A 25134-nucleotide genomic window follows, 5' to 3' on the forward strand; every position below is an offset into this window, starting at 1 on the left:
GTGGGTTTATACTCATGAGCAGTACCGCTGCATTTGCTTGAGAATAACAACTATAAGTTCCTCTTGAATACTTTCTTATACATCATAATATATTTTCCTTACATGGTGAAATATAAAGTTCTGTATGAATATCATTTTCGCTGGTAGATTTCAGCCAGAATCAAAAGGGTATTGTTGTTAAATTTGCAAGAACATAATTGGATACCAGAAAACCATTTCTAGAACATGCAAGCTTTTTTAAAAGCAAAGAGCATAATAAGGTAAAGAGGTTGACAAACATGTGCCTAAGTTTTTCCTAAATGTCATTGTCCTTACAAGCAAGGAGACAGGACAACATGGATAAACTAAAAACAGTAACTCATCAATATAACAATACTGCTTCTTTCAAAAATAAAACGTGTACAGGTAAGAATTTCTTTACATGTATTTTGCATATGACAATTGCCATACGTATCATCACCATTTTGCACAAAACAAGCATAAATCTTTCTTTTTCCTGAATCAATGCAAACAGAGCCCCGATGGCCGTGTTGAAGTCAAAGGGCAGCGCGGAAGCTCATCACTGCATATTAAAGATGTGAAGTTGACAGATTCGGGGAGATATGACTGTGACGCAGCAAGTAGAATTGGAGGGCACCAAAAGAGCATGTACCTTGATATAGAATGTAAGTTAATTTCATTTTGAATGTTTATGAACGCTACCCCTCTTGCTTTAGAAAATATAAATCTTTGTAAGATGATCAAAATACTCATAGTTCATTCTGCAGTATTTAAAACATAGCTTTGGAATGAATGTAGACAGAATCAGTTATTAGGGACATCTAGTGGAAGTTTTGGGGCATTTCAGTGTTCCATATTTAATGGCCTTGATGTTTGTTATGAACACTGAAATTTTGTTTTGCAGCATTTAATTCAAAACAGAAGCTGGACTCATTTTCTTTAAGATTTTATTTATTTTTAATAGAAGAACTGGGGTGTAGACCAGAGGTGCAGGGGGTGAGAGATTTGCCAGATACTGAGTGGGGAACAGAACAGGTGGATCTACTGAAATACACTGCTAAGGGGAGCAGCGGGCGAGACAGGAGAGGTCTGCTGTGCCATGTGGGTCAGCTCCATGGCTAGGGATTGAACTCATGATGTAGTGGTGATAGCACTGAGACAAAATCCCTGTGCCACAAGAGAGACCCCTATATAGTATTTTAAAAAACAGTATCTAGAATTTTATTGTTCTCTCAAAGACAGATTGCTAAGAAAGGATAGTTGGTTTTGGTCACAGATGTAGTTCTCTTTTGCTTTAAAAGTTTAAATATTCATTCTGCTTAATACTTCTAGGATACATATTAAGAGTAAATCTTACCATGAAATTATATAGTCTTTTATTTAGACAGAAAGGAACTTGTTCTCCCCAATGATGCTTTGAGCATTCTTTGAATACTCTGAAATTGCTGCAGCTAGATTGATTAGAGGTTCAATAACAAATATATCTCAATAAAATATTTTTTTTCACATTTACTTTCAAATTAAATACATCTTTAAAAAAAAACTAGATTTAATGCCTCATTGAGCTCTTGGTCAAGTTTTTCTTTTTTCAAAATTAAATATTTAACTATTCAAATTATAGTAAATAATTAGAAAGGTATATGTATTATTTTACAAGTACTGATGTATGATTGGAGTAGTATAAAATGTCCGTGTACAAAGGGAAAGATAGGATCACTTTGACATATGTACACACCAAAATATTGCATAATTAAGACAAACATTTCCATCACTGCAAAGTATTAGCTCAAGATACTTTGTATTGTCTTCTACCTTTTACCTTCATTCCCAGGCAAACTGTCTACTTTTTGTAACTATCATTACGTTTTTATATCAGAATCTTATATCCATACAGAATGCGAAGTAGTATTTTTATTTTCACTAGCTCTTGCAGTCTGTAATTATTAATATGCACACATGTAAATGAATAACATAGCAGTTTTTTTTTCTACTTTTCAATGTAAAATACAGCTTCTGTAGTCACCTTTTGGTCATTTGGATTTTTTCAGTGTTTGACTTATGTAAAAATCTTTTGTAAATATTGTGATTCCTTTATAATTATTCAGTTTTAATTAGGTCCAAGCATAAGAACTGCCTTCTACTTGTAAAAGTATGTATATTCTGCAGTAATAGAATTCAGTATTCTATGAATATGATTTAGATCAAGAAAGGTGAAAATAGTGTTTACATTTTCTATATATTTATTGATTTGATTGATTGATTAATTGGTTTTCCATAGCACTTCTATGGGACCTATGGAGATTAAAATCATCACTGTTACTATGAACTGTTTCTTTAACGCTGTGAATGTTTGCATTAAGTATTTTGAGGATTAACCAAAATACTTAGTGCTGCTATAACCAAAGATCACAAACAATTGCTAAAAACAGCAAATTTATTATTTTACATTTCCAAAATTACTATTCTGAAATGATGTCCACTGGGGTAAAATCAAGTATTATTAGGGTTGTTTACTACCTGGCAAATGTAGGGATGAACCCATTTTTTTTTTCCAGTATCTATAATCTGCCCACATTCCTTGGTTCATGTTCCTCTTCCATCTCCAACGCCAGAAATAGTAGATTAAGTCTTTCACATCGCTTGAAATGAACGCTGCTTCCCTCATTATCTTTGTATCTTACACTTCCTGTCATTACATTTGCCCTACTTTGAATAATTTACAATAAAATTCTCAATACAATATACTAATTTAATCATGCTACAAAGTCCCTATTGTCATTTAACATGCCTACAGGTTCTGATGATTGTATGTGAATGTGTTTAGGGGGTCATTTTTCTCTCTGCCATATATGACTTCCTCATGAATTACTCTTTTTAACATCTTTAACCTGAAGTAATCTACCTGATACAAACTCTCTTTTACTTACTAGCTTATGTGGTTTATATCATCAATTTAATTTATATGTGCTTATATTTCTATGTTAACTTATAATATGTGTTTTTAGACCACATATGATAAAATGCAACCTTTTCTGACACTGTCATCAGTTACCTTATAATTTGAGTACATAAGCCCAAGGTCACAAACCAATCAGGTAATGTTTTAGATTGCTTTGGACCTTATATGGTGGTCTGTGTCACACATAAACCAGTTTAAAATCTTGTCACATGTTTCCTCTTCTAAGCCATTAACAAGAAAGCACCATCCTTAACTGTAAGTGCTACATATAAGAGGTTTTTAGGGTAGAATTTGGCACTAGGTCATAATTTGTGAACCAGCAGTTTAAACTATTAAGTTTAAAGAGATACTGATATGATGTCATTAGAGTCTGTTTGTTTCTGCCTTTTCCATTCTGTTAATTTATACTATTCTGGCATTTCCTGCCATCTTTTGAGTTGTTGAGAAAAATCTAATAATTTACTTCCACTTTGGCAATATCTGTATTTTTTGTTTGTTTTTATTTTCTTCTGCTTAAGTGTTTCTTAGGGACAATGATATACAAATCTAACACTTCAGTCTATAGAATTAAAAAGTAATACTTTAAAGATTGAAATATTTTAATCTTCTTTTTTACTCTTTTTTTTTTGAGTATATTTGTTTAGGGTAAAGTCTGCTAATTTTCCATCAGAAAATATTCTCCTGCATTTTTACTGAAGGGTCTATTTCTTAAAAAGAAATAGAAAGAATTGTTTGACATTATTTTTAGATGTTGGCCTATGATTTTGCAATCTCATTCCTGCTAAAAAAAATCCATGGCAACTTGAATGATTGGTTTTTATCTGCCATAATCATTTTTTCCTTTCCTTTTATTGATGTGATCTATCACACATTTTTGTATGAACAACCCTTAATTATCTGAAATAAACCCCAATAATCAAATGTACTGTTGAACTGGTTTTTGCTGCTATTTTGTTGAGGAGTTCCACATCTCTGTTCCTCAGAGGTATTAGCCTGAAGTATTTTGGGTTTTCTCCCTGATATTTTTGTCTAGCTTCAAAATCAGGATACTTCCTACATAGTATGTATTTGGAAGTTTTCCCTTATCAATTTTTTTGGATATATTGAACAGTAAAAGTGTTAATTCTCTGGAAATCTGGTAGAATTTACCAATGAAATTACATGTGCTTCTGAGCTTTTTTTTTTTTTTAAATGGGAGTGTCTTTCTTTTCTGTCTTCATATGTCTTTAAGAATTTATTTCTTCTAGATTTTTAATCTGTTACAATATTATTTTTAATAAAACCTTTTCATATCCATTGTGTTTCTAGTAGTATCTGCTGTAATTTCACTTCATTCTTTTCTTTCTTCTTTTTTTGTTATGACTAAAACCCTGTATGTTTTAATAATTTTTAGAGAGAACAGCTCTGTATTTCATTGATCGTTATTTTGTTTACTTTACCAAGTTTTTATTATTTCTTTCCTTCTACTGATATTTGGTTTTGTCTTTCTTGTTTTTCTAGTTCCTTTAAGTGAAAGCTTAGGATAGTATTTGTGATACTTCCTGTCTCTTGAGGTAGGACTTTATTACTACAAACTTCCTTCTTAGTACTCTTTATTTGCCATATCCCATAAATTCTGGTAAGTCGTGTCTTCATTTTGTGTTCATGCTTTGTTTTCTTTTTAGTTTCAACTTTGATTTTATTGTTGACCCAATAGATTTTTCAATGGGGTATTACTTCCACATTTCTGATTTCCTCTTTCTTCCTTTGGTTGACTTCTGATTTTGTCCTACTTTGATAAGATAATACACTTGAACTAATTTCCATCTCCATTTTGTTGAAACAGTGTTTTATCCCGGTATACAATCTATCCTTCAGAATGTTCCTGAACATATCAGGTGAAATGAATAAGGAATAAGGAATAAGGAATAAATTTCCTTATTCCTTGAATAAGGAAATAAAGAGAACCATGAATTAAAAAACAAAACAGCTGTCATACCATCAATATACTCAATAATGCAATCAATGGTCATATCAATAAGCATCCAAAATATAAATGACGTGAACTCACCACTCAAAAGATGGAGATTGGCAGGAGAGGATAAAACATAAAATTCAATTATATGTTGCTTATAAAAGACTCACTTAAACTGTAAATACAAACGCTGGCTAAAAATAAAAGAGTGGAAAATAGTACTCTAACCCAATGGAAATTTTTAAAAATCAGGAACCTCTGCATTTGTATAAATAAGATATTCAGCCAAAAATGATAGCAAAAGACAAATATGGATGCTATGTAATGATACAGGGATCAAATATTAACATATATGTACCCAACACAGCAGCACCAGAATATATAAGGCAGGATATAAGCAAAGCTGAAGGGAGACATTGGCCATCAACACAATAATGGTAGGAAACTAACTCCTCCCGCCTTTATGTATAGGTCACCCATACATAAAGTCAAAAAGGAAGCAGTGGTTTTAAGTGACAAAATAGACAAAAATCAACTTAAAAGGTATACACAGGTAATTTTACCCCAAAATATTTTCTAATTTAGATTACTGAGTCTACCAAGTGAGGTTTTTTAAAGATTTTTTTTTTTAAATTTCTGCACGCAGAACTGGGGTACAGGCCAGAGGTACAAGGGCGGTGGTAGGATTCATCAGAGACAGAGTGGGGAGCAGAACAGGCTGACTGATGAAATACACGGCTGAGGGGAGCTGCAGTTGATTGGTTAGGAGAGGTCTGCTGTCACCTTGGGGGCTGGGGATCAAACTCATGCTGAAGTGGCTTTAGCTTCTTAGTGTTGTGCTTTAACCCTCTGCACCATCAGGGAGGACCCAGTGAGTATATATGATATATACTCCTCTAGTTTCCAAATAATTTTGTACTTTAAATTTTTTGTTTTACCACTAACATATCTTAATTTTTATTCAATTTTAAGTATGTTTTTTTTTAATATGTATTTATACATACAAAAACGGGGATGTAGGCCAGAGGTATGGGGGAGGCTGTGAGAGGATTCCCCAGAAACAGAGTGGGGAGCAGAGCAGGATACACTGAAATACACTGCTGAGGGGAGCAGCAGGCGAGGCAGAGGAAGTTTGCTGCCCTTATGTGGGTAGTTCCCTCACCAGGGATAGAACTCGTGCTGTAATGTCTGGAAATAGCTCAACGGTGCTGAAATTTTAATGTCTACACCACCAGAGAGGCCCTGAAGTATGTTTTCTCTTACCTGATAAAGCATAGTCATAATTGCTTCTCTAAAATCTGTATCTGATTAACACCATTGGAATGGTCTTATCACTTGATTCATTTAAGGTCAAAAGTGTTTTATTGTGACCTGGATAATGTAAATAGCATCTCACTGGGTCTTCTGACAACCATATGACAAAGCCGTTTTAAGTAGGTAAATACCCCTGCACTCTCTGTTGCTTCCTTGTGAGTGGTGTTAGTCTTTGTCCTCAGGCCCTTGTTATGGGGATTTATTTCTATACTAGGCATGCAAAGCTCTGGACTTGGGTTAAGATTTTTGTGGTTTTATGCACAAAATTATATGGTACCATCTTCTCTGACTGGTACCTGAGATCACCACCACAGCATACATCTTGTGTTGGTTTAATTCCAATGTTCCTTTTTACTTCTGTACAAATTTTAGATTCAGTATCACTTGGAAGCTCTTCAAATAGCACCTGTCCTCTGAACAAAGAAATAAGAATGAGAAAATGGGGAACTGGTTCTTAATTCCCTCTATCATCTCTCTAAACTTTTTTTAAACTAACGTTAATGTATTTTATTCTCACATGAAGATTGTTAGAAGCTTTGATTGGGTATTGTATTATACTAATGATAAGTAGAAAAGATATCCAATAAGCTTTTGTCTTGGTAATTTTTTGTTGTTGTTACAAAGTAGAAGTTTTCATTGACAAATTTGTAAAATTAAATTTTCAATACCTTACCTAAAATTCTATGAAATGTTTTTATGGTAAATATATACTTGTCTGCTATAAATGGTAAGGATAATTTTACTATGTATGGTTGAATCAGAAGATTATAGAAACGATAAGAACTAGGAAGAAGTTGCAAATTGTTACAAAAATATTACTTTGGTCTTCACTTCATGATTCAAAAGCATACAGTAGAATTTGCTAAAACTGAGGAATGAAGGAGCCATTTATGATTTGACACCAGCCACATTTACTGTATTAGCACTAAACTTAGGTGTTTTGGAGATTAAGCCTATTTTTGTTGTTCTGTTCAATAGCTCTTTTGTGTTTCACCTTAAGCAAAGTCCTTGGAATCCTGCCAGTTCATTTCCAACATTTCAAAGGAATTACCCTTATGAAGAAGTATGGGTTGAACTAAAGTTCCAATTTATAAAACAAAAGCACTAATAGGCATGCAATATCTGGCTTAATGCAATAAGCACCAATTACATAATATGTTTGATTACAATTAGAATGTCATTAAGTTTTTTGACTAGGTACTCACTACTTATTAACTATTCATTAAATTTAATTATTTTATGTGGCAAATTTAATTTAACAGTTACATGGTAACAATGCATGTGAAGGAAATACTGAATTTTTCATTTACATTTTTCTCTCATTGAGCTCTGTGCACATTCTTCCATTTCATGTTAGACTTAAATAGCAATATTTAAATGAATTTTTTTCTCCTGTGGTAAAAACGTCATCAGCAATATAATAAACCTTTAAAATATATAAGGGTACAAACTAATCTTATAGCAGATCCATGTTAGATATTTGCATGTATTTCATAGAATTATTAAATCTCCCTCTTTGTAGTTATGTATAAATTCTTCAGGCTTTGCAATTGGTCAGATAGAATGAGTCTAGTAACATTATCTCCTGTAAATATGGGATGAAGTAAGTAAGATGTGAAATTCTTCAACATTTAAAGAATATACTCTAACTAAACACTTAGATATTTGAAAACTCCTTGGTCATAGCAGACACACATTTTATATCTGCGATTTAAAATCTTGTCTTTTGACCCTAACTTTTACACCCACCATAATTTATGTAACTTGTTCAAATTTGAAAGATGGCCGGCTCATTTGCAGAAATAAATTGGTTCTAAAGTCAGCAACTATTTAGGTTTTATATTCAGTATGATAATTTCAAGGACAGCATCTGAAAGAAAAATAAAACTCATCTCTATATCCACAAGATAAGAAATGCAGAATATTAAAAGGACATGATGAACAATCTTTACTGCTCAGCTGTATATTTTTATTTAGTCATTTTATTTTTTACATCATTCTTCATTTTGTTCATTTTTCACCTCAGTTATAATCCCTGTGGATTTACCACCCCACCCCAGTTTTGATACTATTCCCTCTCCACTCTTGTACAGTGTCCCTGGTGTATCATTTTTCATTGTTTTTTATTTTCTCTTTATTCCAGTTGCCCCCATTTCTTTCTCCTGGTCCCTTAGCTGTATTTTTTTTTTAAAGATTTACTTATTTGTACATACAGAACTGGGGTACAGGCCAGAGGCTCAGGGGCGGCGAGAGGGTTCACCAGAGACAGAGTGGGGAACAGAACAGGCAGATCGACAAAGTACACTGCTGAGGGGAGCAGCGGGCGGGTCAGGAGAGGTCTGCCACGCCATGTGGTCACCTCTGGGGCAGGCAGGGATCGAACTCATGCAAAAGTGGCTTAAGCTTTTTTGCGCTGTGCTTTAACCTGCTGTGCCACCAGGGAGGGCCCAGTTCTTAAGGAATTTTAACCCAAAAGGTCTTAAGAAATTTTTAGTAAATATTTAGTCTTGACAGGATCAACTTAAGAAACAGCAAATATCAGACAAAAACAAGCCATTTTATGTGGCTACTAGATTTATCAGTTCTTGGCACCAGCTGAGCTTCAGTGGTCACAAATATGGAAATTTAGTTTCCGTTTGCCACTATATCTGTCCTTCCTCTGAGATGAAGGCCTTGCCCAAAGGGGTTTTAGTTCATTAAAAAAAAAAAATATTTATTAATGTATACCAGAGTGGGGTACAGGCCAGAGGTGCATGGACGGTGAGAGGATTCACCCGAGACAGAATTGTGGAACAAAAGAGGCCGACTGATGAAGTACACTGCTGAGGAGAGCAGTGGGCAGGTCAGAAAAGGTCTGCTGCACCCTGTGGGCCTCCTCCGGGATGGGGGATCGAATTTGCACTGAAGTGGCTAGCTTGCAGTGCTTCGCCCTAACCCACTGTGTCACCAGGGAGGGCAGGGGTTTTAGTTCTCACCAGTCCGTAAGTGTCATATTTTGACTTCTATAATCAAATGTTTTAGTGATGTAAACACAAGCACATGCTTCTTATTTTAGTTCTGAAGTCTGGAAGTTCAGCATTGTACACCAGAGTGGTTAGTTTCTTAGTTAGGACATTTTGTGCTAATTATATCATCACTTAACCCCTCCTTGGTGCCTGTAGGCAGAAAGAGAGTGTCTCCTCTTTCTTAAGGACATCAACCCCATCTCAGGTATTTCACACTCATAGCATTATCTAAAATTACTACCTCCCAAAGCCTTCATCTTCAAACGCCATCATGTTGGGGAATAGAGTTCCAGAGTATGTATTTTTTGTGGGTAACAACATTAATTTAAAAACAAAGCTTCTTCTTTCTCCTCCCTTGGGTTATACTTTAATAAATGAACCTCTTCAAATATGCCACTCTACGACTCAGTACAGAGTAACATGGCCACCAAAAGTCCTAAGGTACTTAATTCTTGGAAGAGCTCATTCCAGCAACTTCAATCCAATAGTCTGAGTTCTGACCATGGATCATTATTATCATTATCATCATCATTATTATTATTATTATTATTATTATTGTTATTATTTTGCATTCTAATATCGATTTCATTGAAACAGGTTAGAGGACAGATTTGTCTTAATCGATGTCTTGTTCATACCTAATCCACTGCCTTAAGCCAAGTTTGTAATGATTCAAACTATTGAGTAGGTTTCTAATATAATGAAATGGAGCCTTTCTGGTGATGCAGGGGTTAAGGACACATTGGTGTTAAACTCTGACATGAGTTAGGTCCCCAGCCAGGGTGCTGACCCATATACACAGCACACGTCTCCCTGCTGCTCCCCTCAGCAGTGTATTTCCGTAGATCCGCCTGTTCTGCTCCCCACTCTGTCTCTGGTGGATCCTCTAACCCCTTGCACCTCTGGCCTGTACCCCAGTTTTTGAATACATAAGTAAATAGATCTCTAAGAATTAATGTTTAAATGTCATGAGATGAACAGCTATCTTGAGATTTTAACAAATTTGTTCAAATCATTTAAATTTTCTAAATTTCAGTTTTCAGGTTTGAAAATAGGCAGGGATGAATTTAAACTCATTTTAAAAAATGAAAGTAGGTATACTGAAGTTAGATTTTGATTGTATTTTTTCATGCATCAACATTATTGTGCATGTATTATACACCCATCATTTTTCTAGTTGTTGAGTAGAGCAACTAGAAAACAATGAAATTTTGGATCTGACACTCCACCAAAGAAAGTGAAATAGCAATACATACTATGGAAAAAAGGGAAAAAACCAGAAGAGAAAAAAAAAATGGAAAAAAGGGAAAAAACCAGAAGAGAAAAAAAAAATTAAAGTTGCTGAGTGTGATACACCAGTTAGCTTAGTGATAAGAAATTACACATAAATAACACTTTCAAGCTCTCTGGTGTTCAATAATTATTCTTATGTTTAGCTGAAATCTGTGACCCAGGCAGATCTTGGGTAAGGAGCTCTGTTTCAAGCAGCAAGGGTCCGCTCTATGTGTTGTCAAAGTTGTTACCAGGCTCAGGAGTCAAGGACCATCCCATGCATGGTGATGGCAGAAACACAAGAGAACACATCTGATTCATGACCGAAGCAATTTTCAAGGGTTTTCTCTAATTGTATAACTCAAAAAAGTTATTCAGTTGTGGCCATGCTAATATAGCAGAGTAATGCGTTCCTCTTCCACTGGGAATTCTTGTTGAGTGAAGTCTGCCCAAGCCATGCCAGATATAGATACCTGGGAGTGAACTGTCAGATACTCAAATAATAATATTAAGGCCTTCAGAAACATGTATATCTGTATTTTATAATGAAAGGCTTCAAATTTGCTTGTATCAGTATCACATATGAGCTAAGAAAAGTCAACATCATATTAATCAGTTGCCCTAAAGACAATAAAGAAATAAACAGTATTTTTGTCTCTTCATTACAAGGCCTTCATAATTAGTTTAGTAATATTCATGGTATAGTACTAAAAATAGTGCATGGTAGAACTTTTCACAGGTGTAAGATGATTGATTGGACATACAAACATTTCATACATGCATTTATATAAGCGACTAGATTATGTGGAATATCTTAGAAAGTGTAATAATATAATGCACTTAGAAATAATGTAATGCACTTATAACTAATATGACAGAGGCCACATAACTGAACAGTAATAGAAAAAATTGTCTTGGAAAAGTGTAAAATTATCATAGTATTTGAAAGATGTAGTGCATATGCATAAGATAATAATGATTCTATATCTATGCAGTATTAAATTTGATAATTTGAGTTATTGCATTTATAAGCAATGATCCCTTTATCTCATATTTATGTGTCTCCCAGATTCAGTTTCTTCTCTGCTCTAGGTTTGCTGCAAGATAAACTATTTCTGCCTTCTCTACAACCTACCAAAAAGCTTTTAATGATGAGTTATTTTAAATGTAGTAAGATAAATACCAAAAAGATACCTTTTATTTTGATGCCTTTATTTCTGACTTCATAAAGTTGTATTATAATTCATTTACTCTTGAGTCATTGATTTAAATATTTTTTTGTCCTAAGTAGCCATGCTTTTTATGAGTATTTATGCTAATCATTTTTCAAAGATCTTTTATATTTTTATCCAACCTGTTATAAAATTAATGAAAAGTCTCTATAAGTGAAATACATATTTTTATCCATAAAAGTGGATTATGTTGAAAGAATATGGATGTTTTGGTGGTGGGTGTGTCTGGTAAAAATAACCTTAAAGAAGAGATCTTATGTGTCTAAAAAACAAAGAACTTTAGGAACTGCATTACTTCAATTAGAAAAAAATGGATATGTAAAACTTACAAATCATATTCTAATAAATCATATTATAGTACAATTTCCCTACATATTTCTTTATTACATTTTTTTTGACTTTTTATACTCAGTGTTTCCCTTATAAAACCCTTAGACATATGGCTGTATTTCATTCAGAGTGTGGTTAACAATGTATTTGACTTTATATGTTTTAACTTCTGTCATTTTAAAATCATTAATTTGTTATAAAGCTTCTGTCATTTTAAAATCATTAATTTGTTATAAAGCTTCAGTTACAATAGAAACATTGTATATAATAGTATATTGCAAGCTACTCTATATAGCTTTTTCCACTTTCTATAGCATATTTAATGCTCAAGATATGATAGGTAGTATATGTATTTAAGGAAACAAAAGTAGAGAATAAACATTTTTTGCTCAAAAATTGTCCATGCACACAAATGATTATTATAAGCAAATAATTTTTGTCAATATTGTTTGATCATTTTCAGTGTACTTCAGATATATTCCTTATGATTTATTTCATGTCATCTTACTATTTTCATCATATCTAGCTTAATTATTTTTAAAAGATTTATTTATTTCTACATGCAAAACAGGCCAGAAGTGCAGGGACAGTGAGAGGATTCACCTCCACAGAGTGGGGAGCAGAACGGGCAGATTGACAAAGTACACTGCTGAGGGGAGCAGCGTGTGTGTCAAGAGAGGTCTGCTGCGCCCTGTGGGTCACCTCCCTAGTGGGTAGCTGTGGCTAGCTTTGCAGTCCTGCACTTTAACCCTTTACCCCACAAGGGAGGGCCCTCAATAGAGACATTTTTTGTATAAATTCTATGGAGTATCTGAAAAATAGAAGACATTGACTTTTTCTCTGCTTTTATTCCTCTTGCTGGCTGAAATGCTGAAAGATAGGTCCAATTAGACCAAAAATTGGGTCATGAGGTAGATGCTAAATTCTATGGATCACACTTGCACACATGTTGTGTCACCAAGGAGGACCATAGCTTAAATTATTTTGCTGTATTGTAAGAGTAATTTTTGTAATTGTCACTTATTTAAATAAGTATGATAAATGCACATTAAAATATAAAATATGTGTCAATATAAGCAGAAGATACAGGAAAGAAATAGTGAGATTATCTAATTTGAATTAATAATACTATGGTTATTTGAAAATTATGAATATGTGATGATTTGTTGCTGATTTTTATTTACAATATATAAAGGAAGTCAGAAGAGGATTTCACAACTTTCCACGTCTCAGAGTTGTGATTGAGGAGTGATAAATATAAAAGCAATAGTGCTTACAATAATACGTAATGTAAATTTGTTAATTGTATAACATACTTAGAAATTACACATAATAAGAGCCATATACAGGCTGTTATTATTAATTCAAATATTATATTGACAAGAATACTGTATTTGTTTTTCATTATTATACCCTATGTACTCCATTACTTCATGAATATACTTTAAGCTATAATGATGGAAATGTTTTAGTTTGCTTTTTATATTTTAAATCAGTAAAGTTAACAGACCTGGGAGCTTAAGTCTCTAATACCGATTTTGGGAGATAATTTTGCCATATGTGAAATTAATGATTTAGCTAGAAAATTCATCATTAGATAAAAAAAAATTATTTATAAAGATTCCTTTCCAACTTTAATAAGTATTTAAGCTTTGTTTTCTACATGTATTGTGAAATTGTAGATGATTGAAATAATACAGTCCTTAAAATACTTTTATGAAAAATTTATATAAAATCACGAGAGGACAAAACAGTGATAGGTAGCAAACATTTTATATTAATATTTGTATACTTGATTTAAGAAGCAAAATGGTTAGGACTAGAGAGGAAGTATAATAATAAAAAGTTTTTTAGTTCCCTTCATAATCAAGCTCCTCTTATGATCAGTAATATCCATATTCTTTTTAGCATTAAGTTAGAAATCAACTATGGCCTGAGTCACATATGAACATCTGTATGATTGTGATGAGTGTGTATGTGTACACACACACACACACACACACACATATTTATATATTCTTAACAGATACTATGCACATTCTTCTGCTTAGATTTGCATAATCTGACAGCTCAAATTTGGTATAGAAAATGCACATCCAGTGTGTGGTTGATTGGCAGTAAGCACACATCTAATTTCGTATTCCATGCAGCTACTACCATCCCCATGGCACACAGGCTGAATCCAGTTAATTGCCATAGCTGATTCTGCATACGAGTGAACATACACTAGAACTGGATCTATGAAATTATTAATTGAATTATCCTCTAAATGTGCCAAAGGATATATTAGTTTTTATTCCCTTGATAGTTTTCCTTAGCATAAATCAAGTGAGAAAAATTCAATAACTGAAAAATTGTCAAGTTGTTTTAGATATTAAAAAAACATGGGCAATTAGTACTTAGCTAATTTAAGGGGCTAACTTCACAAACTAGGCAGTGAGAGTCTATGAAGGATAAGGTATCACTACAGATACAATGTTGCATTGGAGTAGAAATTTTGCAATGTTAGGAAAGTCCAGCAAATGTTGGTAAACTTCATCCTCTGGTAAATGCAGTGATGATGTCTAGGTTACATATTGCCACATTTTATTTCCTTTTCATAGATAGCATGTTCATTCATTTATTTAACTGTAATTTACTGAGTATCTATTGAATGTCAATTATAAATTCAGTTCTGTAGAGAAGTATACAAAAGGCAAAATTCTCATTCTTAAGGTATTCATGTTTTTCTTATGGACGTAAACTCACATTACTACATTAAGGTGTGTAATACCAAAATGTGATCAGATAAATGGACCATTAGTCAGAAGAGCTAAAAGCGAAAAAAAAAAAAAAGGGGGGGTTAGGAATGACAAGGAGTTAAGGAATAAATTCTCCCAAATGTAGACAAGGACATGAAATAGGAAAAGAGAGGTAATGTAGAACTTCATAAGTTCTTCATCATAAAAGTTTAAATGTTAGAAGTGAAGGGTGTCCTTCATAGAGTAAGCAAGATGGTAACATCTTAAATATAAACTGAGATACCAGTAAGGAAGGTACCCCTAAAATGGATCAGGTGTTGATTATGGCCTAGAGGAGATGGAGATGTATTAGGGACGGTCGAGATACGAGAGGTATTTTTATACACTGCACACTGTGATTTATTGGTCTGGAATATATATCAATATATGTCTGTTTCTAATTAAGATATTCTAATGATAAGATAGTCTAATGCCTACCAATGCTACTTTTTTTTAAATCTTATAGTGAAGAAAACATTTGAGAATGATTATGCTAGGGAGTATGATAACTGAGAACAATGTTTTTGGAGTTCTCAGACACAGTCATAGTTTCTTAAAAATTTGGAAATGACGTGTGTGGTTTAGAAGTGAAGTGACAAGAAACCACTCTTCCATACCATAATTGATATAAACAAGAGTTAAGTTCCTGAGACATAGTCTGGGTCACAGATCTATCACCACACTTCTAAATAAAGACTGCAAACACTTCTAATATTAAATAATAATTTGTATTCATTCATTAATTTTCTCCCAGACCACCTACCAGTACAGGTTGTAGTGGACAGAAACTACAGGGTAACTCTTTTACAAGGCTGGGCTCACCAGTTAATAAATACCAACTGGCCTTTGTGAACATCTTTGAGAGGAGGGACTAGCCTTGAGCACCAGGAACAAACTCCACAGTCCACGGAACACAAAGACTCCACAGACGGTGGCTCCTGTTAGAAATTGCTTTATTTTTGTAGTTAAAATGAAACAAAGTTGAATAAAATATTATCCCAGGGCCTGCTGTACAAAATAGGTTTGCGATCATCCCATTGCCACTCTTCAAGGGCAATGCATAGCATGTCAGCAATACTATTTTGCAGTAGTTAAATAGGTATGACTTGCTACCTACCAGTGCTGAAGACAGTCTTTTTTAAGTGTAAACATAACTAATATTTATTTATTTATTTATTTATTTTCCTCAAAAATACATCTAGAATCAGACCAGATCTCTCAATCTCTTACACTGTCTCTTCAGAGGGGCAGCTACCACCTGGATTACTGCAGTAACCTCAGGCTTCCATATTGGGGGGGTCTCTGGTCCATTTGATAGGCGGCATCCTGAATTGTAAAAGGCAAGTTTGAGCAGACTGCTCGCTTCCTTAAATTCCTCTAGCTGATCCCAATACTTTTAGAATAGAGCCCTGAGTCCTGTGTGGCCTGTAGAGCCCTTTGTGATCTGGCTCCTCTCTGGACACTTCTACCCTCTTCATTGTGTTTGCAATGACTGGCCCCCTGTAGAAGAGGATTTCACACACTGATACTTTTTTACTCCCATAATGGTCCCTTGAGCACCCTTGTTCCTTCCCACCCCTTGCCCCCAGTCTTGAATGTTCTTTATGCATCTATTGGTATAGACGCATCTATTGGTATAGACAGGATTGCATGTTTTTTTCTGATTCCAACTTTGAGGAAGTGAAATATTGAGTTCTTGCTGTTTCCTCTTCTGCTGGTGCCTCTGAGTCAAAGATTTGTCAAAGTCATGAGATCAGAACTGAAATGTCCCAGTTCAGCCCTTTTCCTGTCCAACAGCAGCTTAAGTAAATGTAAGCAAGTTGTGCATAGGGAGCTTTCTATTGTGTGAGAGAAATAGTTGGCTATTAGTATAGATCCATAGCTATAAATTATATATCTAGATGATGAAGATTGCAATGTATGCTAATATATCATCATATAGTGTATAGTGCATGCTATCAGTTGTGCTATAAATATACCATATAATATTATGTGATCTATATTACCACTTCTGCTATTTCTGCACTTTTATTTATGCCATATTCATTCCGTATCCCCCCTACATTTTTTGTATTGGTTAAAATAATTCTGCACATTTGAAGCTTTTTATGATGTGAAAGCCCTACCTTTATAAAATCATAATTTTTGAGAAAGTTGGACTGATTGATTAATCAACAGAAAATACGGTTGCATTCTTTAGCCTTCTAACATTGTGCCTATATCCAAGTCAAATCTTTTTTTCTTAGTCATTTAATAATAATCTTTTGATTTCATTAAGTATCAATCTTGTGTCAGTCAATATTGCCATCTTCCTTTGTTTTCAGATTTTTAAGGTCTTATATGTAGGAATTTAGTTTCTATTTTATTGTAAACATAACATCAACATGTTCTTACCTCATACACAAATACATATTTTGCTGGACTTTTCAGTGTAACATTCTTGCCTATAACACATATACATTAAACATGGGTAATTTCAAATTAATTTCCCATTGAGAATATCAGTCGAGAAATTAGTGGCAAATCTTGCTTTTAGAGAATATTCAAATTTTGCCCTAAGTGTATGATCAAGTTATAATAATTCAATATACATAGCCCACATATATGGACAAACTAGACTGTAAGTCATCTATTAACTATTAATTAGCATGCAATTTTCATATCGGGCTATGTTTATGTACAAATAAGTTATATAAATCACTCTAGGATATTATAATGCTAAAAATATTATATTTCATGTGTTATTCAATATAATATTATTTAGAGATACATATCGGTATGAGCTTAGTTTTCCGTGAATATCAGGAAGTTTAGCTTCTCTCTTAGTTGGAACCTTAATCAGTTATGTCATTAGATACTTTACTTTGTCATTCCTGGCCTTGAAAGAAATATTTTTCCCCTTAAAACATGTTTTATTAATTTAAGTGAATTCCATTTAATTTAAGTGAATTGCCAATTAATTGGCTGTTGTATTAGAATATTTTTAATTTTAATAAAGTGATATATTGTCTATTCTCTCTTAACTGAGGGCTGTGTAGGGACTTGAACATTGACAGAGTGTCATAGAAACTGATTAGGAACTGATTAACTTTCAAATTAACTACTCTTGATTAAATCATCACTGGTTTAATAAGAATCGAAAATTATATTTCAGGAAAAATGAATTTAGTTCAGATATTGCTACTTTAATTTAGATTTCCTATCTGTTTTAAAATATTTTACAAGATAAATTATGTGACTAAGAAAGGTTAAAAATGACCCAAGACAATCGATACTGTTTTTTTATCCTAAAATCTCACTTTATAATAAGGACTGATTCAGAAACAGATTCTACATATGTAAATAATTGCTCATTTTACTCAATAGATAACTTTGTGTGCAAAAGCAAATTGTTTAAAGATATTTTTATTCATACATACAGAGCTGGGGTACAGGCCAGAGCAGGGGATGAGAGGATTCACCAGAAACAGAGTAGGGAGCAGAACAGGCAGATGGACTGAAACACACTGCTGAGGGGAACAGCAGGTGGGTCAGGAGAGGTCTTCTGCACCATGTGGGCCAACCCCTGGTCAGGGACTGAACTAGTGCTGTGTGCTGTAGTGGCTGTGATAGCTTCATAGTGCTGTGCTTTAACCTGTTGTGCCACCAGGGAGGGCCCTTAAAAGCAAATTTAACTGAAAGATAGTGTAATATTTTGGTAATTGGCCAACTCTGAGTGCATATACAGAAATATTATAAGTATTTGATGAGATGTTCTAAATGACATTGTTTAATGAGTTCTGGTGTCACATTAAATTCGTGAAAACAGAATTACTGTTGTTTTGTTTAGTACTAAAGTAACAGTTAATATTCTGTATCTAAATTAAATGACTATCTTAAAGAGAAAATCTATAAATGTTATATTATATTGCTTTACAGATGCTCCCAAGTTCATATCAAACCAAACGATTTATTATTCCTGGGAAGGAAATCCAATCAATATAAGCTGTGATGTAAAATCTAATCCACTAGCATCAGTCCATTGGAGAAGAGAGAAATTAGTCTTACCTGCTAAAAACACCACTAACATAAAGACATATAGCACAGGAAGAAAGATGATATTAGAGGTAAGTCTTCATGTATATATCGATAAATTGTGTTATTTCAGTGGTTAGTAACAATTTTTGAATGTATTTAAGTAGATAGCCTACTATGCGTAATAATATGCCATATGTATATGCATGTATGTAACATTATATATTAATATATTATACACATACATATAATATACATCACATGTGCACATTCTATATCCTAGCACACATACTTAGTAATGATTTGTTTAAATGATAATTTTATGCATTTGTATTACAGACCATTAATGATGAACACCTTACTATAAATAAAGGAATATGGATGCATAGCAACAGCCATTATTTTTCATGTATTTATTTTTGGAATTAAAAGCAATTATATCAGAAAAATATTAGGAAAGAAAATGAACAGTTTGTCAGTTTCTGATGGTCAAAGTTCAGTTTTACTGTTACACCTGGCCTTAGTCCTAGTATGCATTCCTCTCCTCAGACTGACAAACATAGGTGTTATATAATGACCATTTATTTATAAGTTGCAAAAAAAGAAAAATAAACCAGATTTAGTTGTTCAGTGCCTCATTTCATTATATTTTTCAAATTCATGTTCTCGATGATTGTGTTTACACTGACAAGTGCTGGATCTTTAAATTCACTTAAATATAATATATATATTTATTAAATCCAAGTTATGTGCATGTATATCTGCTATCAGATTTTACATACACCTATAGCATTATCAGTCTTTCCAATTTACACTTTTAGAAAAATTGAAACTTCCAGGAACAGGGATAGCTTAATTGAGCCTTTAAATTTTTAATCCATGAAAATGGCTATATTTAAAATACTTATTGATGTTGAAGAACTCTGCTGTAGTCACGATTCTTTTTCCTGGCCAAATTGTCTCACATTGTATTCATTCCTGCAAATTCTTCCCTGTAGAATGGATCTTCTGTGGAAAAATAGTTACCTCAAGGGCTAGAGCTTCCTCAATGCCTGTATAGAAAAATCTTTTTTTTTTTTTGTCAAATTTTCTTTCTCTCTAAGTAAAATCATTTTACAATTAAGTCCACTAGGTTTATTAAAAACTGAATGTAAGAAAAATGATTAATTTAATCACTGAGGAGTACTTTACATAAAAGCTGTTAAAACTTCTATTTCTTAAGCCAGTGATCTATTCCTGGATGGACAGCTGAGTGCAGAATGAACGACACAGCTTTTTTTGTACTCTTTTAGAATTACCATCTTCAATGGACCTCAAAATTGCACTTTGAGTTAATAGCCTCCCATTACCACAAAATCGTTTTCCCCCTTTTGGGATAGAGTTGAAATTAACAGCAACTCTTGTTGTAAGCATATTCTTTCCTAATAATAGTTGCTGGGACTGAAAATTATATCTATTACTATCATCAAATCTCTTTTCTGAATTGATATTTTAGAATTTTGGTACATTAGAATTACAGGGTTGGTCCCAATGTTCAGCAATAGAATCCCAGAAGGTTAACTTAATTATGGATTTCAAATGTGCAAGGCTTGAGGTCAGATCTTTTCTACCTAAACTGAAAGAGAATGATAGGAATTGAACAGAAATGGAGGCAAGAGACTGTTATTAGATGTCAAGATAATGTGGCTGTCTATAGGGATTGCAACACAATGGCAATATTTCTTTGAAAAATACCTTCCTGGAAAGATTTTTTTTTTTTAGAATGAATCTTCATCCCTGGTTAATAATTTATGGTCAGTAAAACCATAAGAGGGTAAGAACTTGAACATATTATAAGTCTTTAATTTCAAATCTGCCAAATTTTAGACTAAAACAAAGAAAACAAAGTAGTAACTGTGCTATTAGAGCAAATTTCCTGTGTTAAACTTACCATGCTAATGATGAAAAATATGTATTTTTCAAATTGTATACTATTTTGAGCTTTCTATGGATAAGTATTTAATGATTTTCTATTTATTAGATTAAAAAATCATGGCATTATTTACTTTATAAATTCATGGGAAAACCATGATATAGCTAGTTCAATAATAGAATAAGCATATGGGTTATATGTTAAAGGGGTTTATATTATTTAATAATATATGGTAATATATTAATAATGGTAGAAAAATGGTTATAAACAAGGAACTGTGAATTATTTAATATATGTGAAGATGGGAGACATGCTAGAGCTTACTATAAAACAGTGATATTGTGCTAGATTTGTGAAGCTTTTATTTTGATGGTTATTTTAGATCGCACCTACATCTGACAATGACTTTGGACGATACAATTGCACAGCCACTAACCGTATAGGAACGAGATTTCAAGAATATATTCTTGCTTTGGCTGGTAAGTATAACACAATAATTTTAAAATCTCAAAAAGTGGTTTGTAAGCAAATAACTTGCATATTTTAGTAAGTCATGATACATACCATTATTCAAAAGAATAAGTTGTTGTCTCAAACTTTAAAATAGTTGTATCTGACCTATAGTAGGGACTTCAAACATATTTACTAGTAAAGACTGAATTTAAAGATTGACTCTAATTCCCCCAACTTATAAGTGAGAGATGTATGACAATTACAGAGAAAAATAGGTGTCTTAAAAATCAGATATCGAGGGCCCTCCCTGGTGGCGCAGCGTGTTAAAGCACTGCACTGAGAAGCTAAAGCCATTTCCACATGAGTTCTATTCCCGCCTGCCCCGGAGGAGACCACATGGTGTGGCAGACCTCTCCTGCCCCGCCCGCTGCTCCCCTCAGCAGTGTACTTCGTTGATCTGCCTGTTCTGCTCCCTGCTCTGTCTCTGGTGAAGCCTCTCACTGCCCCTGAGCCTCTGGCCTGTACCCTAGTTATGTATGTACAAATAAATAAGTCTTTAAAAAAAAAATCAGATACCGATATTTTGACCCCACTTTAGGCCAAACTTGTTTGGCCATTTGCCCATGATGGGAAAGGTAATTTGGAGTGTTTACTGGAAGAATTAGTTACCTTCTTTCTCCTCTCTCTCTCTATGTATACTAATTCTATTAAAGTTCTTTCACATTAAAATCAATATCATCTATTTCATGTAAAGTAAGAACTCTGTCAAAAAACAGAAGATTCCTTTAGACTCTAATTTATAATTATAATAGTTACAAACTTGAAAGCCCAAATATTGTTTATTTTCAAAGAAAGTAGAATAGTTGTGTTATATTTTCTTGAAGTGTTTCATTTCCTACATAGAAAGTGTCCTACTTCCTCCTCTAAGTTTTAGATACAGAATGATAGCATGTAGAATAAAATTTATTTTAACTAGAAACCCAACTGGTTTTAGTTATATTAATACATATATATGCATGCTCACACACACTAATTACAAGGAAATTTGCCTAATTTCCTAAGGCTTTGAATTAATGTAAACAGTGAATGCTTCTTATCAGTAGATACTTCACTTTATTTTCAATGAATTTTGATGTGACTTGTCACATATCAACTTTCTAGAATTTGGTCTGTTTATATAATAGTTTATTCATGTCTACATGCAGAGTCTATATCCTATGATTTTTGCTGACATTAATTTACTAGTGATTCAGGAAGATAATAAATATTAGTTTATTTTGTTCCTTCATTACTTCCTCCCTCTTTGCATGTATTTTAACTCTCTGATCTTATTTTTTTTTTCCTTCCACCTTTTGTCTGTAAAGCCCTTTTCTCTTTCACATAAACTTCTCTCCTTTCTCCGTGTAGTAAAATTTAACTTGATCAAATAACAGGTTTTGTAAATACTTCTCCTTCTTGGTCTACAGTTAATGCTGTTATGTTTGAGAATATGTCTACAAAGCTTTTAATGATAAGTGAATACGTACCATTTTATTTAAAATCCCATTGCATTTTCAGAATCAAATTATTCAGGAAGTCTTTTAAAAAGGGGTGGAGTGCCATCAAATTAATCATATTTATAAACATTGATATTAAATGTGGTTTCCTCTCTAGGGCTCTGTCATTTTAAAATGTCTGTTACAGTATCACTTGAATCAGCTGCTCCCTGGAACAAAATTTTAGCCATTATTTGTCACAAAATTTTGGAATGTATGTTAATATCACAGCCCAATTTTCAATGTATTCTTTTTTTGACCTAAAAAACACTAGAGATCATTTGATATCACTTTACATTGTAACTGATGACTTTCAAATAGCAATTAAATAGCCAAAATATTCAGCTTGTAGTTGTGTCCCAAACATTTTTTGAAAATATAGGAACAAACTGTCTCTTAACTTTCTTTGTTTTAAAATGTTTGTATGGCCTTATCTCTTCCCTCTTTGTTTTCATGTCCTTTTCCTCTCAGATAATTGAGTTCAAGGTCAGCATCAGTGTGTGATTGAGATGGGCACAGCTGAATGACATTGGCTGTCAGATTCTGAGCAAAGACAATGGAATGCAGGTGTGGCAGCATTCCAGTGTGGGGTGGTGGGGTCCCAGCAGAGAGAAAAGGATGGTATACTTAACTTTTAATTGTAAATTTTTCATTTAAACCTTAATATAATGACCTTTCCTTTATTTCATTGATTGTATACTTTTCTGAGAAAGTCACCGCCAGGGCAATTTTGGTGGCAAGATGGAGCTGTAGTCTTTTTGGTACAATCCTGATGGGAGTTTCTGTGTTTCCACAGTAGCCATTCCAAATCTGCTGGATTAAACTGTTGAGGACTCAATGAGGAAATCTAGTCAAAGCACAGGCATCTAGTCTGGCTCAACAAGAGTTGACTGACAGCTATGATAGTCAAATGACAGTCTCTGAGGGTAGAAGTCCAATTGTCCCTCTCCTCTTAGATATAATATGTAGCTCAGGAGTCCATGTAGAATAATGTGTAGTAAAACTGCATAATGGAATAATAACCTTACTTATTCTTGGCACATTATTTTTGTGAAATAATGTAAAATTTCATTTATGCACTTTCCTCTCTTAAAGTATTTTCCTATGTCTTTCTCACACAAATTGTTATTAAATGAGGTCTCCATGCTATGCTGTACAATCAATTTCTTTTTTAACTTCAGTTCAGAACTCTATACCTAGCCTTATTAAATCTTATCCTGTCAGCTTGGGTTCATCATTTTAGTCTACTGAGACCCTGTCAAATCAAATGTTTAAGCTCCCTTTCCAAGATTGATCTAATTCACAGCTATAATGATGTGGTCTTGTATATTTCATCTAAGTCATGGATAAGGCTCTACAAGTCATTTTGACACTAAAGGCTTGCTTACAGGTTAAGTTGGATCAATTGAAGAGAATTCTGTAGATACGGAATTACAGCCAATTTAACTTGTTGCTATACCTGAACCCATTTGATGACCCTTGTTCCATAAAGCTTGAAATCAAGTTAACGACAGCTTATTTGGAAATACACTTTCTTTGACTATAAAGTTTGATCTCTCTCTTACAAGCTCAGTTTTATAGTCAATCCTAGAAAAGTCTATAATTTTGTACTTTTATCAGAAAATGTAGCATAAACTGTTTTCATCAAAAAGTAGTAATTCCCTCATTCCAAATCCCTCTGATTAAAAAGAAACCTAAGATAACCAGGTAGTATTTTTAACACTTGCTTGAATGAGTTCCAATTCATTTGTGAGTTTGTTCACTCAACATGTAGGTAGTGAATATTTCTAGCATTGTTCTAGACCTAGGGTTATTGAAGGCAAGTGTCTTAGGTGTGATCTTTGCAATGGGACTGTGGTTATGACCCTCTGGGAACTCAGACTCATATTCTGATTGGAATTATTGTGATAGGTTGCAATGGGTGCAAGCTTTGGAACTGAGTCTGAAAGAAGTAGAAACAGACCCATGCAGAAGGAAGAAGAAATTAAAAAAAAAAAAAGGTCTTTACAAAATTTCTGTGCTATGTAAAGGTATGGAGTGTAAAGAAATGACCATGTAGTGAAGATCTAGAAGACCACATTGTAAGATCAGTGGTAATGATGTGAGGAGATGAAATTAAGGAAGTCCTTAAAAAGCATTCACTATATTTACATACAATTACATTAAATATATAAAGATAGAAAGTTTGGAGTCTTTGATTATTAAGCAAAGGAGTTCATGAACCAACTCTCACGTTTCAAAGTAGCACTAGGCATGATACAATGCCAATTTTCATATCCTCTAAATTGAATAAAATATATAAATGTAAATTCAGCCATCTTAAGATAATGTTTAGTGTTATATATATATATATATATATATATATATATATATA

General features: G+C 33.3%; 1 protein-coding gene across 1 annotated transcript in view; it reads left to right on the top strand.

Annotated features, from left to right (window-relative positions):
• Positions 1–25134, top strand: part of NCAM2 (neural cell adhesion molecule 2) — a 402212-nt gene that overhangs the window by 300895 nt on the left and 76183 nt on the right. The window contains exons 9-11 of the mRNA XM_004675306.1: positions 515–665; positions 18765–18952; positions 21155–21251. Of these exons, the coding sequence (XP_004675363.1) occupies positions 515–665; positions 18765–18952; positions 21155–21251 (436 nt within the window). The remainder of the gene's footprint in view (positions 1–514; positions 666–18764; positions 18953–21154; positions 21252–25134) is intronic.

Source organism: Condylura cristata, unplaced genomic scaffold, assembly GCF_000260355.1.
Source record: "Condylura cristata isolate star-nosed mole 26May11 unplaced genomic scaffold, ConCri1.0 scaffold00003, whole genome shotgun sequence".
NCBI lineage: Eukaryota > Metazoa > Chordata > Mammalia > Eulipotyphla > Talpidae > Condylura > Condylura cristata.